Raw genomic sequence first — 18,512 nt, forward strand, 5'->3', positions numbered from 1 at the left:
TGCTCTATCCCCACTGATTGGCGTAAACGACTAGTTCACCTGCTCTATCCCCACTGATTGGCGGAAACGACTAGTTCACCTGCTCTATCCCCACTGATTGGCGGAAACGACTAGTTCACCTGCTCTATCCCCACTGATTGGCGGAAACGACTAGTTCACCTGCTCTATCCCCACTGATTGGCGGAAACGACTAGTTCACCTGCTCTATCCGCACTGATTGGCGGAAACGACTAGTTCACCTGCTCTATCCGCACTGATTGGCGTCAACGACTAGTTCACCTGCTCTATCCGCACTGATTGGCGTCAACGACTAGTTCACCTGCTCTATCCGCACTGATTGGCGTCAACGACTAGTTCACCTGCTCTATCCGCACTGATTGGCGTCAACGACTAGTTCACCTGCTCTATCCGCACTGATTGGCGTCAACGACTAGTTCACCTGCTCTATCCCCACTGATTGGCGTCAACGACTAGTTTACCTGCTCTATCCCCACTGATTGGCGTAAACGACTAGTTTACCTGCTCTATCCCCACTGATTGGCGTAAACGACTAGTTTACCTGCTCTATCCCCACTGATTGGCGTAAACGACTAGTTTACCTGCTCTATCCGCACTGATTGGCGTAAACGACTAGTTTACCTGCTCTATCCGCACTGATTGGCGTAAACGACTAGTTTACCTGCTCTATCCGCACTGATTGGCGTAAACGACTAGTTTACCTGCTCTATCCGCACTGATTGGCGTAAACGACTAGTTTACCTGCTCTATCCGCACTGATTGGCGTAAACGACTAGTTTACCTGCTCTATCCGCACTGATTGGCGTAAACGACTAGTTTACCTGCTCTATCCGCACTGATTGGCGTAAACGACTAGTTTACCTGCTCTATCCGCACTGATTGGCGTAAACGACTAGTTTACCTGCTCTATCCGCACTGATTGGCGTAAACGACTAGTTTACCTGCTCTATCCGCACTGATTGGCGTAAACGACTAGTTTACCTGCTCTATCCCCACTGATTGGCGTAAACGACTAGTTTACCTGCTCTATCCCCACTGATTGGCGTAAACGACTAGTTTACCTGCTCTATCCCCACTGAATGGCGTAAACGACTAGTTTACCTGCTCTATCCCCACTGATTGGCGTAAACGACTAGTTTACCTGCTCTATCCCCACTGATTGGCGTAAACGACTAGTTTACCTGCTCTATCCCCACTGATTGGCGTAAACGACTAGTTTACCTGCTCTATCCCCACTGATTGGCGTAAACGACTAGTTTACCTGCTCTATCCACACTGATTGGCGTAAACGACTAGTTTACCTGCTCTATCCACACTGATTGGCGTAAACGACTAGTTTACCTGCTCTATCCCCACTGAATGGCGTAAACGACTAGTTTACCTGCTCTATCCCCACTGAATGGCGTAAACGACTAGTTGACCTGCTCTATCCCCACTGATTGGCGTAAACGACTAGTTGACCTGCTCTATCCCCACTGATTGGCGTAAACGACTAGTTGACCTGCTCTATCCCCACTGATTGGCGTAAACGACTAGTTGACCTGCTCTATCCCCACTGATTGGCGTAAACGACTAGTTGACCTGCTCTATCCCCACTGATTGGCGTAAACGACTAGTTGACCTGCTCTATCCCCACTGATTGGCGTAAACGACTAGTTCACCTGCTCTATCCCCACTGATTGGCGTAAACGACTAGTTGACCTGCTCTATCCCCACTGATTGGCGTAAACGACTAGTTGACCTGCTCTATCCCCACTGATTGGCGTAAACGACTAGTTGACCTGCTCTATCCCCACTGATTGGCGTAAACGACTAGTTGACCTGCTCTATCCCCACTGATTGGCGTAAACGACTAGTTGACCTGCTCTATCCCCACTGATTGGCGTAAACGACTAGTTGACCTGCTCTATCCCCACTGATTGGCGTAAACGACTAGTTGACCTGCTCTATCCGCACTGATTGGTGAACTAATGTAATGAGATAAATGTACACAAACGGTTGATTTCACAGGTTATTAAAAGGAACAGAAAGGAACGATATAATAAGAAATGTTCATGCCTTTCTCTGACACCGCTGAGTATACACTGAGTGTTCAAAACATTGAAAACAACTTCCTCGTGTTTCAGAGGATGCTTTGCTCTCGACCTTCGTCCTCTCCCGAGACTGTACGGATGGGGCAAAACTGTAACTACTAACCCTCTCTCTCTCTCTCTCTCCCCCCCTCGCTCTCTATCTCTCTTTCCCCCCCTCGCTCGCTCTCTCTCTCAGGTGCGTTGGACCGGTGTGTGATGGGCATCACGGCTGTAGAGATCCTGAATGCGTGTGATGAGGTGGTGCCAGCCGCTGTGGACTCTCTAAGCCACCCTGCGGTCAACCTGAAACAGGCCATGACACGACGCAGCCTGGCCGCGCTCAAGAACATGGCCACGCACAAACTGCAGACCCTGGCTACCAACCTACTGGCCGCAGACAACGCAGACAAGGTCAGTTGTAACCCAAAACCCCGGACCCTGGCTACCAATCTATTAGCAGACGAGGTTAGCTTATGCCATTGTTCATAATGTTTGTGACTATCTATGACACAGTTATATCTTATGTAGCTGTTATAAAGGCTACATAGGGGAATAGTTGAACCCTTATTATTTTAAACCTTAACATGAGCCCTGTATACTGTATGTAGGGGTGCTTCTCGAAGACCTCATCCGGGGTCAAAGGTTAGAAAGCAATGAGCTCAGTCTGGTGTACTGGTCCCTTTTGTAATTGCTGTGTTTCAAACCCTGATCAGCACTTCATCACTGGAGATGTGTTCTCCATCGCAATGCAACAAACACACACACACACACACACACACACACACACACACACACACACACACACACACATCACTGTCTCTCTGCCAATAGTCATCCAGGATGTTTCACTTCACTTCAGGAGGGGAAGAAGAAGGAAAGAGTCCCCGAGCTTTGAGTAGAATCTTCATAGAACAATCAACCTCCCTGAACTGTGGTTGTGTCTGTCACCCTCTGTGCTGGGATGCAGAGCGCAGCAGAAGGGGCTCTTCTGCCTAAAGGGAAGCACTTAGTGGCCATTTTGAAAACCAGTCTGATTTTTGAAAAGCATAAAGGCTACATTGCAGTGGCATGAACAGGTCAAATAGCAGGAGCCAGGCAGCCAGCCAGCCAGGCACTGCGTTCTAAGATGTTGCTGGAGAGAATAGATGAAGAGGAAGATAGTGAGTGTGGTTCTAGTAGACAATTATACAGGGAAACACTCCACCTGGTCCTTCTCCCTCTCCTGTTCTTCCTCCCTCTTCCTCCTGCTCTTCCTCCTCCTCCTTCCTCCTCTTCATCGCTCTTCTCCTCTTCCTCCCGCTCCTCTTCCTCCCTCTCCTCCAGCTCCTTTCCCTCCCTCTCCTCCCCCTCTTCCTCCCTCTCGCCTCTTCCTGCACGGAGGTGGTGTGTGTGCGGTGAAGAGTGTTTTCCAGCCCAGCGGCCTGCAGGGACCAGGGCTTAGTTAAAGTGGAGCCTGGGCTCTTTGTGTTGTGGGCTTGGGGGTGTTGGGATTGAGGCATGGCTCTGGATACTACCAGGGGAGAAGATGGAATGAGAGGTAATCCTCACTCCCTCCTGTCCTAGTTTCTCTCATCTCACTCCATCTTCTCCCTGAGATTCACACCTCTGCCTCAGCCTGCCAGGAGGGTTAGAGGGATGGACCTCTAGCTAGATAACACTAGATGTGTGTGTGTTTATAGCACCAGCTAGCTGACACTAGAAGTGTCCAATGTGGCTTACTTGCAGTTGGTACGAGTGTGGCTCAATTGGTGCGAAGTGTGCCTCTGACTCAGTTGGTGTGAAGTGGTTCCTCTATGACTCAGTTGGTGTGAAGTGGTTCCTCTATGACTCAGTTGGTGTGAAGTGGTTCCTCTATGACTCAGTTGGTGCGAAGTGGTTCCTCTATGACTCAGTTGGTGCGAAGTGGTTCCTCTATGACTCAGTTGGTGCGAAGTGGTTCCTCTATGACTCAGTTGGTGCGAAGTGGTTCCTCTATGACTCAGTTGGTGCGAAGTGGTTCCTCTATGACTCAGTTGGTGCGAAGTGGTTCCTCTATGACTCAGTTGGTGCGAAGTGGTTCCTCTATGGCTCAGTTGGTGCGAAGTGGTTCCTCTATGACTCAGTTGGTGCGAAGTGGTTCCTCTATGACTCAGTTGGTGCGAAGTGGTTCCTCTATGACTCAGTTGGTGCGAAGTGGTTCCTCTATGACTCAGTTGGTGCGAAGTGGTTCCTCTATGGCTCAGTTGGTGCGAAGTGGTTCCTCTATGACTCAGTTGGTGCGAAGTGGTTCCTCTATGACTCAGTTGGTGCGAAGTGGTTCCTCTATGACTCAGTTGGTGTGAGTGAGGATTTGTACAAGTGGTTTCAATTTCTGGAGGCATTATCTACACATTAAAATGCATGTTCTCCGTTCTGTACGTTTATTAGTATAAAAGCGTGGTGTAGTATGTACAGTTGAAGTCAGAAGTTTACATACACTTAGGTTGGAGTCATTAACTCATTTTTCAACCACTCCACAAATGTTTTTAACAAACTATAGTTTTGGCAAGTCGGTTAGGACATCTGCTTTGTGCATGACACAAGTAATTTTCCCAACAATTGTTTACAGACGGATTATTTCACTTATAATTCACTGTGTCACAATTCCAGTGGGTCAGAAGTTTACTGTGAAGTTTACCAAGTTGACTGTGCCTTTAAACAGCTTGGAAAATTCCAGAAAATTGTCATGGCTTTAGAAGCTTCTGATAAGCTAATTGACATAAATTGAGTCAATTGGAGGTGTACCTGTGGATGTATTTCAAGGCCTACCTTCAAACTCAGTGCGTCTTTGCTTGACATCATGTGAAAATCAAAAGAAATCAGCCAAGACCTAAAATAATTGTAGACCTCCACAAGTCTGGTTCATACTTGGGAGCAATTTCCAAACGCCTGAAGGTACCACGTTCATCTGTACAAACAATAGTACGCACGTATAAACACCATGGGACCACGCAGCCGTCATACCGCTCAGGAAGGAGACGCATTCTGTCTCCTAGAGATGAACGTACTTTGGTGTGTAAAGTGCAAATCAATCCCAGAACAATAGCAAAGGACCTTGTGAAGATGCTGGAGGAAACCGGTACCAAAGTATCTATATCCACAGTAAAACGAGTCCTATATTGACATAACCTGAAAGGCCACTCGGCAAGGAAGAAGCCAATGCTCCAAAACCGCCATAAAAAAGCAAGACTACGGTTTGCAACTGCACATGGGGACAAAGATCGTACTTTTTGGAGAAATGTCCTCTGGTCTGATGAAACAAAAATACAACTGTTTGACCATAATGACCATCGTTATGCTTGGAGGAAAAAGGGGGAGGCTGGCAAGACGAAGAACACCATCCCAAACGTGTAGCACAGGGGTGGCAGCATCATGTTGCGTGGGTGCTTTGCTGCAGGAGGGACTGGTGCACTTCACAGAATAGATGGCATCATGAGGCAGGAAAATGATGTGGATATATTGAAGCAACATTTCAAGACATCAGTCAGGAAGTTAAAGCTTGGTTGCAAATGGGTCTTCCAAATGGACAATGACCCCAAGCATACTTCCAAAGTTGTGGCAAAATGGCTTAAGGACAACAAAGTCAAGGTATTGGAGTGGCCATCACAAAGCCCTGACCTCAATCCTATAGAATATTTGTTGGCTGAACTGAAATGGTGTGTACGAGCAAGGAGGCCTACAAACCTGACTCAGTTACACCAGCTCTGTCAGTAGGAATGGGCCAAAATTCACTCAACTTATTGTTGGAAGCTTGTGGAAGGCTACCTGCAACATTTGACCCAAGTTCTTATGGCTGCAGGGGCAGTATTGAGTAGCTTGGATGAAAGGTGCACAGAGATGCCCAAAGTAAACTGCCTGCTCCTCAGTCCCAGTTGCTAATATATGCATATTATTATTAGTATTGGATAGAAAACACTCTGAAGTTTCTAAAACTGTTTGAATTATGTCTGTGAGTATAACAGAACTCATATGGCAGGCAAAAACCTGAGAAGAAATCCAACCAGGAAGTGAAAAATCTGAGGTTGGTCGATTTTCAACCTATCGCCTATTGAAAACACAGTAGGATATTGATCTGGTTGCACTTCCTACGGCTTCCACTAGATGTAAACAGTCTGTAGAACCTCGAATGAAGCTTCTACTGTGATGTGGGACCAGATGAGAGGGAAATGAGTCGGTGGTCTGGCAGAGTGCCAAGTCCTGGTCATGCGCATTCCACATGATAGGGACTTCCGTTCCATTACTTCTATAGACACAGAGGAATTCTCCGGTTGGAACGTTATTGAATATTTATGATAACATCCTAAAGATTGATTCTATACTTAGTTTGACAAGTTTATTCGACCTGTAATATAAATTTTTGAAGTTTTCGTCCGACGTTATGCGGGACCTGCACGAGCGTTTGGATTTGTGTACTAAACGCGCGAACAAAAGTAGCTACTTGGACATAAATTATGGACATTACCGAACAAAACGAACATTTCTTGTGGGAGTCCTGGGAGTGCATTCCGACGAAGATCAGCAAAGTTAAGTGAAGATTTATAATGCTTTTTATGAGTTGTGTTGACTGCACAATTTGTCGGGTAACCGTATGGCTTCCTTATGTGGCTGAACGCTGTTCTCAGATTGAATATTGTGCTTTTGCCGTAAAGATTTTTGAAATCTGACACAGCGGTTGCATTAAGAACAATTGTATCTTTAATTCTATGTAAAACATGTATCTTTCATCAAAGTTTATGATGAGTATTTATGTTATTTGACGTGGCTCTCTGCAATTTCTCCGGATATTTTGGAGGCATTTCTGAACATGGCGCCAATGTCAACGGAGGTTTTTGGATATAAATATGAACTTAATCGAACAAAACATACATGTATTGTGTAACATGAAGTCCTATGAGTGTCATCTGATGAAGATCATCAAAGGTTAGTGATTAATCTTATCTCTATTTCTGCCTATTGTGACTCCTGTCTTTGGCTGGAAAAATGGCTGTGTTTTTCTGTGATTTTGCGGTGACCTAACATAATCGTTTGTGGTGCTTTCGCTGTAAAGCCTATTTGAAATCGGACACTTTGGTGGGATTAACAATAAGATTACCTCTAAAATGGTATAAGATACATGTATGTTTGAGGAATTTTAATTATGAGATTTCTGTTTTTTTTTTATTTGGCGCCCTGCACTTTCACTGGCTGTCATATCATCCCGTTACCGGGATTGCAGCCATAAGAAGTTAAACAATTTACCAAATACTAATTGAGTGTATGTGAACTTCTGACCCACTGGGAACGTGATTATTCTGACATTTCACATTCTTAAAATAAAGTGGTGATCCTAACTGAGCTAAAACTGACTTTTTACTAGGATTAAATGTCAGTAATTGTGAAAAACTGAGTTTAATTGTATTAGGCTAAGGTGTATGTAGACTTCTGACTACAGCTGTATCTGAAACAGATCATTAAAGGTTTCCCTGCCTGTCATGGCTGGTCATAGAAAGACGACATCGTGTGCTTTTCCTCTCCCTCTGTTGTTTCTCTTCCTGCTGGTCTGTAGTAGCTGAATCGCAACCAGGCCGGATGTGCTCCTCTCTGATGAGCTGTGTGTGTGTGTGTGTGTTTGGTCTGAGAGCCCAGTAGCTCGTTAAGACTATCAAGCAGCAGAGGAATGTTAGGGAGGAAGGATGACCTTAAAGGAAGAACATAGCAGGCTGCCAGGAGAGAGTTGTATGGAGCCTGTCTGTCTCCCTTCTCTCTGCCGGTCTGTCTGTCTCTCTGCCGGTCTGTCTGTCTCTCTGCCGGTCTGTCTGTCTCTCTGCCGGTCTGTCTGTCTCTCTGCCGGTCTGTCTGTCTCTCTGCCGGTCTGTCTGTACAGAGCTTGTGTCTCCCCTTCCGTACGCATGCCTCTGTACAAAGCCTGTCTGTCTGTGTCTCCGTCCGTCTGCCTGTCTGTCTGTACAGAGCAGGGATGGGCGATTTGTGGTCGGGGGGGGGGCTACAAAAAAATCTGAACTCATCATGAGAGGTCACAGTGGCTCGCCTGTCTGCATACCCACATCCGTACCCACATCCGTAACCACATCCGTATCCTCACATGCAGTCAGATCTGGGCCAAAGATGCGTTTTGAAAGAACATTTAGCAATTTTCTCACAAATTTCCAGCAATTTTACACATTTTTGTCATGGGGCAGAGATTAATGTTTGCAGTTTTGAATATGATAACTGATTGAGAGTGTCTAACAACATCAATGTGGGCCCAACGGTCAGTAATTTGACCATGATTACTACAAGTTTAGACAGCTGGCTAATTTACCAATCAGCTGACATGAAATAACAAGAGAGACTGGGGATGCACAACCACATTTCTAAATGACACCTGGTGTATTGTCCTGTTCTAACTGTCATCATTCTAAATGACACCTGGTGTATTGTCCTGTTCTAACTGTCATCATTCTAAATGACACCTGGTGTATTGTCCTGTTCTAACTGTCATCATTCTAAATGACACCTGGTGTATTGTCCTGTTCTAACTGTCATCATTCTAAATGACACCTGGTGTATTGTCCTGTTCTAACTGTCAACATTCTAAATGACACCTGGTGTATTGTCCTGTTCTAACTGTCATCATTCTAAATGACACCTGGTGTATTGTCCTGTTCTAACTGTCATCATTCTAAATGACACCTGGTGTATTGTCCTGTTCTAACTGTCATCATTGTAAATATCACCTGGTGTATTGTACTGTTCTAACTGTCAACATTCTAAATGACACCTGGTGTATTGTCCTGTTCTAACTGTCATCATTCTAAATGACACCTGGTGTATTGTCCTGTTCTAACTGTCATCATTCTAAATGACACCTGGTGTATTGTACTGTTCTAACTGTCAACATTCTAAATGACACCTGGTGTATTGTCCTGTTCTAACTGTCATCATTCTAAATGACACCTGGTGTATTGTCCTGTTCTAACTGTCATCATTCTAAATGACACCTGGTGTATTGTCCTGTTCTAACTGTCATCATTGTAAATATCACCTGGTGTATTGTACTGTCATCATTCTAAATGACACCTGGTGTATTGTACTGTCATCATTGTAAATGACACCTGGTGTATTGTACTGTCATCATTCTAAATGACACCTGGTGTATTGTACTGTCATCATTCTAAATGACACCTGGTGTATTGTACTGTCATCATTCTAAATGACACCTGGTGTATTGTCCTGTTCTAACTGTCATCATTCTAAATGACACCTGGTGTATTGTCCTGTTCTAACTGTCATCATTGTAAATATCACCTGGTGTATTGTACTGTCATCATTCTAAATGACACCTGGTGTATTGTACTGTCATCATTGTAAATGACACCTGGTGTATTGTACTGTCATCATTCTAAATGACACCTGGTGTATTGTACTGTCATCATTCTAAATGACACCTGGTGTATTGTACTGTCATCATTCTAAATGACACCTGGTGTATTGTACTGTCATCGTTCTAAATGACACCTGGTGTATTGTGCTGTTCTAACTGTCATCATTCTAAATGACACCTGGTGTATTGTACTGTAGACCCTGGACAAAGAGAAGATCCCCCCCCCCCCCCCCCACACCACTGTCTGCCGCTAGACCAAGACCTTCCCCTAATTACTCTGATCCTACGGCCTGTTGTGTGTGTAGCCATCCTCCCCGACCAACACTGTCTTCCCATCACTAAGGAAGAGGGACTTGGTTGTCAGGAGTGTGTGTGTATGTACAGTGTGAATGGGTCGCTGTGTCACAACCTGGCTCTTAGATGGTGACAAGCAAGGAAGTCCACACGTTGGCAGTTAAGGAGTAACAAAGATATTTATTAAATAACTGGTGAAGTATAAAACTATTAAGGAAAACTAACCTGTGAAGTGTGAAAGTAGGGGTGTAATGGAGGTGCATGGATGAAGGTGTTCTAATTCCTAATCAAAAAACATAATCAACCAGATCACACAACATAATGGTTTTTGTGGAGGAGTAGAGGGGAGACTGTAGAGAGGGGAGACTGTAGAGAGGGGAGACTGTAGAGAGGGGAGACTGTAGAGAGGGGAGACTGTAGAGAGGGGAGACTGTAGAGAGGGGAGACTGTAGAGAGGGGAGACTGTAGAGAGGGGAGACTGTAGAGAGGGGAGACTGTAGAGAGGGGAGACTGTAGAGAGGGGAGACTGTAGAGAGGGGAGACTGTAGAGAGGGGAGACTGTAGAGAGGGGAGACTGTAGAGAGGGGAGACTGTAGAGAGGGGAGACTGTAGAGAGGGGAGACTGTAGAGAGGGGAGACTGTAGAGAGGGGAGACTGTAGAGAGGGGAGATAGAAACTTATCTCCTAGTTGATCCCAAACCCAGGTGCAACTTATCACCTTAATGACCCAATCAGCTCCACCTGTCCCCAATCTACAAATAGAGGAAGACAGTGAAGGTGGTAGGGAGAGAGTAACAACAGACACGGTATCTTTCCTTTGTCCAGGTGGTGAAGATCACAGAGTGTTTTCTGAATCTAAAACTCTTCCTCCTCCTCCTCCTCCACTTTAGTGGTCATCACTAGGTGGTATTATTGCTATAGCTTGGTCTCCTGTTCTCTGTAACAGCCCATAATAACACAGGTCTCCACATAAAGGCAGGCAGCAGTTCAAGTGCAATTTGTGTGTACTGGCTCCTTCCCTCGTCATAACGGTTGTCTTGGACTTGGTCCCAGAGGGCACCCTGTTCCCTACACAGTGCACTACTTCCTACCAGAGGCCCTGGTCAGTAGGGTGCCATTTGGGACACATGCTAAGTGTCTTGACTGGAGATCAAATGGTCCGAGCCGGGAATCCAAAGAGCCCCCCCCCCCAGGCCAGCTGCTGTCTTTCTATAATGTCCCATCATTTCCTCTGACACAATAATTCTACCTCCACCCTGGGGGCTGTGATACCTGCTGTCAATACGAACCATTATTCCCTCTACAACACACACTAGCCAGCCCACAACAACAGGCCCTGATGCAGCAGCCACTAGCCAGCCCACAACAGGCCCTGATGCAGCAGCCACTAGCCAGCCCACAACAACAGGCCCTGATGCAGCAGCCTCTAGCCAGCCCACAACAACAGGCCCTGATGCAGCAGCCTCTAGCCAGCCCACAACAACAGGCCCTGATGCAGCAGCCACTAGCCAGCCCACAACAACAGGCCCTGATGCCGCAGCCTCTAGCCAGCCCACAACAACAGGCCCTGATGCAGCAGCCTCTAGCCAGCCCACAACAACGTGCCCTGATGCAGCAGCCTCTAGCCAGCCCACAACAACGGGCCCTGATGCAGCAGCCTCTAGCCAGCCCACAACAACAGGCCCTGATGCAGCAGCCTCTAGCCAGCCCACAACAACGGGCCCTGATGCAGCAGCCTCTAGCCAGCCCATAACAACAGGCCCTGATGCAGCAGCCTCTAGCCAGCCCACAACAACGGGCCCTGATGCAGCAGCCACTAGCCAGCCCACAAAAACGGGCCCTGATGCAGCAGCCACTAGCCAACCCACAACAACGGGCCCTGATGCAGCAGCCTCTAGCCAGCCCACAACAACAGGCCCTGATGCAGCAGCCTCTAGCCAGCCCACAACAACGGGCCCTGATGCAGTAGCCACTAGCCAGCCCACAACAACAGGCCCTGATGCAGCAGCCACTAGCCAGCCCACAGCCACTAGCCAGCCCACAACAACAGGCCCTGATGCAGCAGCCACTAGCCAGCCCACAACAACAGGCCCTGATGCAGCAGCCTCTAGCCAGCCCACAACAACAGGCCCTGATGCAGCAGCCTCTAGCCAGCCCATAACAACGGGCCCTGATGCAGCAGCCTCTAGCCAGCCCACAACAACGGGCCCTGATGCAGCAGCCTCTAGCCAGCCCACAACAACAGGCCCTGATGCAGCAGCCTCTAGCCAGCCCACAACAACAGGCCCTGATGCAGCAGCCACTAGCCAGTCCACAACAACAGGCCCTGATGCAGCAGCCTCTAGCCAGCCCACAACAACAGGCCCTGATGCAGCAGCCACTAGCCAGCCCACAACAACAGGCCCTGATGCAGCAGCCTCTAGCCAGTCCACAACAACAGGCCCTGATGCAGCAGCCACTAGCCAGCCCACAACAACAGGCCCTGATGCAGCAGCCACTAGCCAGCCCACAACAACATACCCTGATGCAGCAGCCTCTAGCCAGCCCACAACAACGGGCCCTGATGCAGCAGCCACTAGCCAGCCCACAACAACAGGCCCTGATGCAGCAGCCTCTAGCCAGCCCACAACGGGCCCTGATGCAGCAGCCACTAGCCAGCCCACAACAACAGGCCCTGATGCAGCAGCCTCTAGCCAGCCCACAACAACGAGCCCTGATGCAGCAGCCACTAGCCAGCCCACAACAACGGGCCCTGATGCAGCAGCCACTAGCCAGCCCACAACAACGGGCCCTGATGCAGCAGCCTCTAGCCAGCCCACAACAACAGGCCCTGATGCAGCAGCCTCTAGCCAGCCCACAACAACAGGCCCTGATGCAGCAGCCTCTAGCCAGCCCACAACAACAGGCCCTGATGCAGCAGCCTCTAGCCAGCCCACCTAGCCACCCACTGGGGTAACTGCCTTCCAATCAACCTGCTGGCCTCCACTTTGGTGCCACCATTACACCCCCACTGCCTCCCTGCAAAACCACTTTTATTTGTGTGTGTGTGTGTGTGTGTGTGTGTGTGTGTGTGTGTGTGTGTGTGTGTGTGTGTGTGTGTGTGTGTGTGTGTGTGTGTGTGTGTGTGTGTGTGTGTGTGTGTGTGTGTGTGTGTGTGTGTGTGTGCACGCGCGCCGTGGTCAGTTTGTTTGTGTTAGGGTTCTTGAGTGTCTAAACATGTGCCTTTTTTAAAAGTGTATTTGTGAGTCCTGACCCTTTGGTGTGTTGATGTTGTGGAGGTGTGTGTGTTGATGTTGTGGAGGTGTGTGTGTTGATGTTGTGGAGGTGTGTGTGTTGATGTTGTGGAGGTGTGTGTGTTGATGTTGTGGAGGTGTGTGTGTTGATGTTGTGGAGGTGTGTGTGTTGATGTTGTGGAGGTGTGTGTGTGTGTGTGTTGATGTTGTGGAGGTGTGTGTGTGTGTGTGTTGATGGTGTGTGTGTGTGTGTGTTGATGTTGTGGAGGTGTGTGTGTTGATGTTGTTGTGGAGGTGTGTGTGTGTGTGTGTTGATGTTGTTGTGGAGGTGTGTGTGTGTGTGTGTTGATGTTGTTGTGGAGGTGTGTGTGTGTTGATGTTGTTGTGGAGGTGTGTGTGTGTGTGTGTGTTGATGTTGTGGAGGTGTGTGTGTTGTTGTGGAGGTGTGTGTGTTGTTTTGTGGAGGCCGGTTGGTAACAGAGTAGCTCTTGAGGCATATTGATTTTGTAATGTCTCCCTGAATGCTCTTAGTCAAGGTTCAACAAAGTTTTCACTGAGTTGATTTGTCCAAGTCCGGGGCTGTTAACACCAGAACCATTAGCAGCCCGGCGTCATCAAACAGCATCCTAATAATACACTGGAGATCGACAAGATGGAAGGCTTTTACTGTCATGTGAAGGACTATAATTCCCACCTTTTTGTGTGTCGCTTTTCCCCCTTTTGACCCAGCTAGTGTCAGTGAAAATCACCCCACGTACAGTGGGGAGAACAAGTATTTGATACACTGCCGATTTTGCAGGTTTTCCTACTTACAAAGCATGTAGAGGTCTGTAATTTTTATCATAGGTACACTTCAACTGTGAGAGACGGAATCTAAAACAAAAATCCTGAAAATCACATTGTATGATTTTTAAGTAATTAATTAGCATTTTATTGCATGACATAAGTATTTGATACATCAGAAAAGCAGAACTTAATATTTAGTACAGAAACTTTTGTTTGCAATTACAGAGATCATACATTTCCTGTAGTTCTTGACCAGGTTTGCACGCACTGCAGCAGGGATTTTGGCCCACTCCTCCATACAGACCTTCTCCAGATCCTTCACGTTTCGGGGCTGTCGCTGGGCAATACGGACTTTCAGCTCCCTTCAAAAATGTTCTATTGGGTTCAGGTCTGGAGACTGGCTAGGCCACTCCAGGACCTTGAGATGCTTCTTACGGAGCCACTCCTTAGTTACCATGGCTGTGTGTTTCAGGTCGTTGTCATGCTGGAAGACCCAGCCACGACCCATCTTCAATGCTCTTACTGAGGGAAGGAGGTTGTTGGCCAAGATCTCACGATACATGGCCCCATCCATCCTCCCCTCAATACGGTGCAGTCGTCCTGTCCCCTTTGCAGAAAAGCATCCCCAAAGAATGATGTTTCCACCTCCGTGCTTCACGGTTGGGATGGTGTTCTTGGGGTTGTACTCATCCTTCTTCTTCCTCCAAACACGGCGAGTGGAGTTTAGACCAAAAAGCTCTATTTTTGTCTCATCAGACCACATGACCTTCTCCCATTCCTCCTCTGGATCATCCAGATGGTCATTGGCAAACTTCAGACGGGCCTGGACATGCGCTGGCTTGAGCAGGGGGACCTTATGTGCGCTGCAGGATTTTAATCCATGACGGCGTAGTGTGTTACTAATGGTTTTCTTTGAGGCTGTGGTCCCAGCTCTCTTCAGGTCATTGACCAGGTCCTGCCATGTAGTTCTGGGCTGATCCCTCACCTTCCTCATGATCATTGATGCCCCACGAGGTGAGATCTTGCATGGAGCCCCAGACCGAGGGTGATTGACCGTCATCTTGAACTTCTTCCATTTTCTAATAATTGCGCCAACAGTTGTTGCCTTCTCACCAAGCTGCTTGCCTATTGTCCTGTAGCACATCCCAGCCTTGTGCAGGTCTACAATTTTATCCCTGATGTCCTTACACAGCTCTCTGGTCTTGGCCATTGTGGAGAGGTTGGAGTCTGTTTGATTGAGTGTGTGGACAGGTGTCTTTTATACAGGTAACAAGTTCAAACAGGTGCAGTTAATACAGGTAATGAGTGGAGAACAGGAGGGCTTCTTAAAGAAAAACTAACAGGTCTGTGAGAGCCGGAATTCTTACTGGTTGGTAGGTGATCAAATACTTATGTCATGCAATAAAATGCTAATTAATTACTTAAAAATCATACAATGTGATAATCAGGATTTTTGTTTTATATTCCGTCTCTCACAGTTTAAGTGTACCTATGATAAAAATTACAGACCTCTACATGCTTTGTAAGTAGGAAAACCTGCAAAATCGGCAGTGTATCAAATACTTGTTCTCCCCACTGTATGTGGGGGTTACGGTGTGGGGGGTTATTGATCCTTTATCATATAGACAGCAAATCCAATTTTGTTTGTCACATACACATGTTTAGCAGATGTTAATGCAAGTGTAGCAAAATGCTTGTGCTTCTAGTTCTGACCATGCAGTAATATCTAACAAGTAATCTAACCTAACAATTTCACAACAACTACCTTATACACACAAGTGTAAAGGAATTAATAAGAATTATACATATATGGATGAGCGATGGCCGTGCGGCATAGGCAAGATGGTATAGAGTACATTATATACATGTGAGATGAGTAATGTAAGATATGTAAACATTATTAAAGTGGCATTGTTTTAAAGTGACTAGTGATCCATTTATTAAAGTGTCCAGTGATTGGGTCTCAATATAGGCAGCAGCCTCTCTGAGTTAATGATGGCTTTTTAACAGTCTGATGTCCTTGAGATAGAAGCTGCTTTTCAGTCTCTTGGTCCCAGCATTGATACACTTGTACTGACCTCGCCTTCTGGATGATAGCGGGGTGAACAGGCCGTGGCGCAGGTGTTTTCTTTGGGGCCTTCCTGTGACATCGGGTGCTGTAGGTGTGATGCGTTTTGCAGACCGCGCCACCCTCTGGAGAGCCTTGCGGTTGTGGGCCGTACCAGCCCGACAGGATGCTCTCGATTGTGGGCGGCAGGTAGCCTAGTGGTTAGAGCGTTGGACTCATAACCGAAAGGTTGCTAGATCGAATCCCCGAGCTGGTTGTTCAAATCTGCCGTTCTGCCCCTGAACAAGGCAGTTAACCCACTGTTCTTAGGCTGTCATTGTAAATGAGAATTTGTTCTTAACTGACTTGCCTAGTTAAATAAAGGTAAAAATAAAATAAAAATTGCACCTGTAAAAGTTTGTCAGGGTTTTAGGTGACAAGCCAAATTTCTTCAGCCTTCTGAGGTTGAAGAGGCGCTGTTGCGCCTTCACCACACTGTCTGTGTGAATGGACCATTTCAGTTTGTCTGTGATGTGTACGCCCAGGAACTTAAAACGTTCCACCTTCTCCACTGCTGTCCCTTCGATGTGGTTAGGGGCGTGTTCCCTCTGTTGTTTCCTGAAGTCCACGATCATCTCCTTTGTATTGTTGACGTTGAGTGAGAGGTTATTTTCCTGACACCACACTCCGAGGGCCCTCACCTCCTCCCTGTAGGCTGTCTCGTCGTTGTTGATAATCAAGCCCACTACTGTTGTGACGTCTGCATAGACACTTCCTCTATAGCTTCTGGGTCTTTCTCTCTCCCTGCCTGCTGTTTTCACTCCTCTGGTCTGGAGAGGAGAGGACGAGAGGTGAGGGGTCTTGTGGGACAATGACCTTTCAATAGCCTGGGTCTTTGTTTACAGCTCAGGAGCCCTTTCCCTCCTCTCCCCTCCGCCCGTTCACACCGCTCTCCTCCCCTCCACCCGTTCACACCGCTCTCCTCCCCTCCACCCGTTCACACCGCTCTCCTCCCCTCCACCCGTTCACACCGCTCTCCTCCCCTCCACCCGTTCACACCGCTCTCCTCTCCTCCCCTCCGCCCGTTCACACCGCTCTCCTCCGCCCGTTCACACCGCTCTCCTCTCCTCCGCCCGTTCACACCGCTCTCCTCTCCTCCGCCCGTTCACACCGCTCTCCTCCCCTCCGCCCGTTCACACCGCTCTCCTCCCCTCCGCCCGTTCACACCGCTCTCTGCCCGTTCACACCGCTCTCCACCCGTTCACACCGCTCTCCTCTCCTCCCCTCCGCCTGTTCACACCGTTCTCCTCCGCCCGTTCACACCGCTCTCCGCCCGTTCACACCGCTCTCCTCCCCTCCGCCCGTTCGCACCGCTCTCCTCCCCTCCGCCCGTTCGCACCGCTCTCCTCCCCTCCTCCCGTTCGCACCGCTCTCCTCCCCTCCGCCCGTTCGCACCGCACTCCTCCCCTCCGCCCGTTCGCACCGCTCTCCTCCGCTCCGCCCGTTCGCACCGCTCTCCTCCGCTCCGCCCGTTCGCACCGCTCTCCTCCCCTCCGCCCGTTCGCACCGCTCTCCTCCCCTCCGCCCGTTCGCACCGCTCTCCTCTCCTCCCCTCTGCCCGTTCGCACCGCTCTCCTCCCCTCCGCCCGTTCACACCGCTCTCCTCTCCTCCCCTCTGCCCGTTCACACCGCTCTCCTCCCCTCCGCCCGTTCGCACCGCTCTCCTCCCCTCCGCCCGTTCGCACCGCTCTCCTCCCCTCCGCCCGTTCGCACCGCTCTCCTCCCCTCCGCCCGTTCGCACCGCTCTCCTCCCCTCCGCCCGTTCGCACCGCTCTCCTCTCCTCCCCTCTGCCCGTTCACACCGCTCTCCTCCCCTCCGCCCGTTCGCACCGCTCTCCTCCGCTCCGCCCGTTCGCACCGCTCTCCTCCGCTCCGCCCGTTCGCACCGCTCTCCTCCCCTCCGCCCGTTCGCACCGCTCTCCTCCCCTCCGCCCGTTCGCACCGCTCTCCTCCCCTCCGCCCGTTCGCACCGCTCTCCTCTCCTCCCCTCTGCCCGTTCGCACCGCTCTCCTCCCCTCCGCCCGTTCACACCGCTCTCCTCTCCTCCCCTCCGCCCGTTCACACCGCTCTCCTCTCCTCCCCTCTGCCCGTTCACACCGCTCTCCTCCCCTCCGCCCGTTCACACCGCTCTCCTCTCCTCCCCTCTGCCCGTTCACACCGCTCTCCTCTCCTCCCATCTGCCCGTTCACACCGCTCTCCCATCTGCCCGTTCACACCGCTCTCCCATCTGCCCGTTCACACCGCTCTCCTCCCCTCCGTCCGTTCGCACCGCTCTCCTCTCCTCCCCTCTGCCCGTTCACACCGCTCTCCTCCCCTCCGCCCGTTCGCACCGCTCTCCTCTCCTCCCCTCTGCCCGTTCACACCGCTCTCCTCCCATCTGCCCGTTCACACCGCTCTCCTCCCCTCCGCCCGTTCACACCGCTCTCCTCCCCTCCGCCCGTTCACACCGCTCTCCTCCCCTCCGCCCTTTCGTACCGCTCTCCTCCTTTCCGCCCGTTCGCACCGTTCTCCTCTCCTCCGCCCGTTCGCACCGCTCTCCTCTCCTCCCCTCTGCCCGTTCACACCGCTCTCCTCCCCTCCGCCCGTTCGCACCGCTCTCCTCCGCTCCGCCCGTTCACACC

The 18,512-nt window shown here is 49.4% G+C and overlaps 1 protein-coding gene across 2 annotated transcripts in view; it reads left to right on the forward strand.

Annotated features, from left to right (window-relative positions):
* Positions 1-18,512, forward strand: part of LOC139544398 (WD repeat-containing protein 7-like) — a 371,233-nt gene that overhangs the window by 93,257 nt on the left and 259,464 nt on the right. For both annotated transcript variants that reach the window (XM_071351437.1, XM_071351438.1), the window contains exon 14: positions 2,287-2,501. In XM_071351437.1, coding sequence (XP_071207538.1) covers positions 2,287-2,501 — 215 coding nt within the window. The remainder of the gene's footprint in view (positions 1-2,286; positions 2,502-18,512) is intronic.

This window comes from Salvelinus alpinus, chromosome 18, assembly GCF_045679555.1.
Source record: "Salvelinus alpinus chromosome 18, SLU_Salpinus.1, whole genome shotgun sequence".
Classification (NCBI taxonomy): Eukaryota; Metazoa; Chordata; class Actinopteri; order Salmoniformes; family Salmonidae; genus Salvelinus; species Salvelinus alpinus.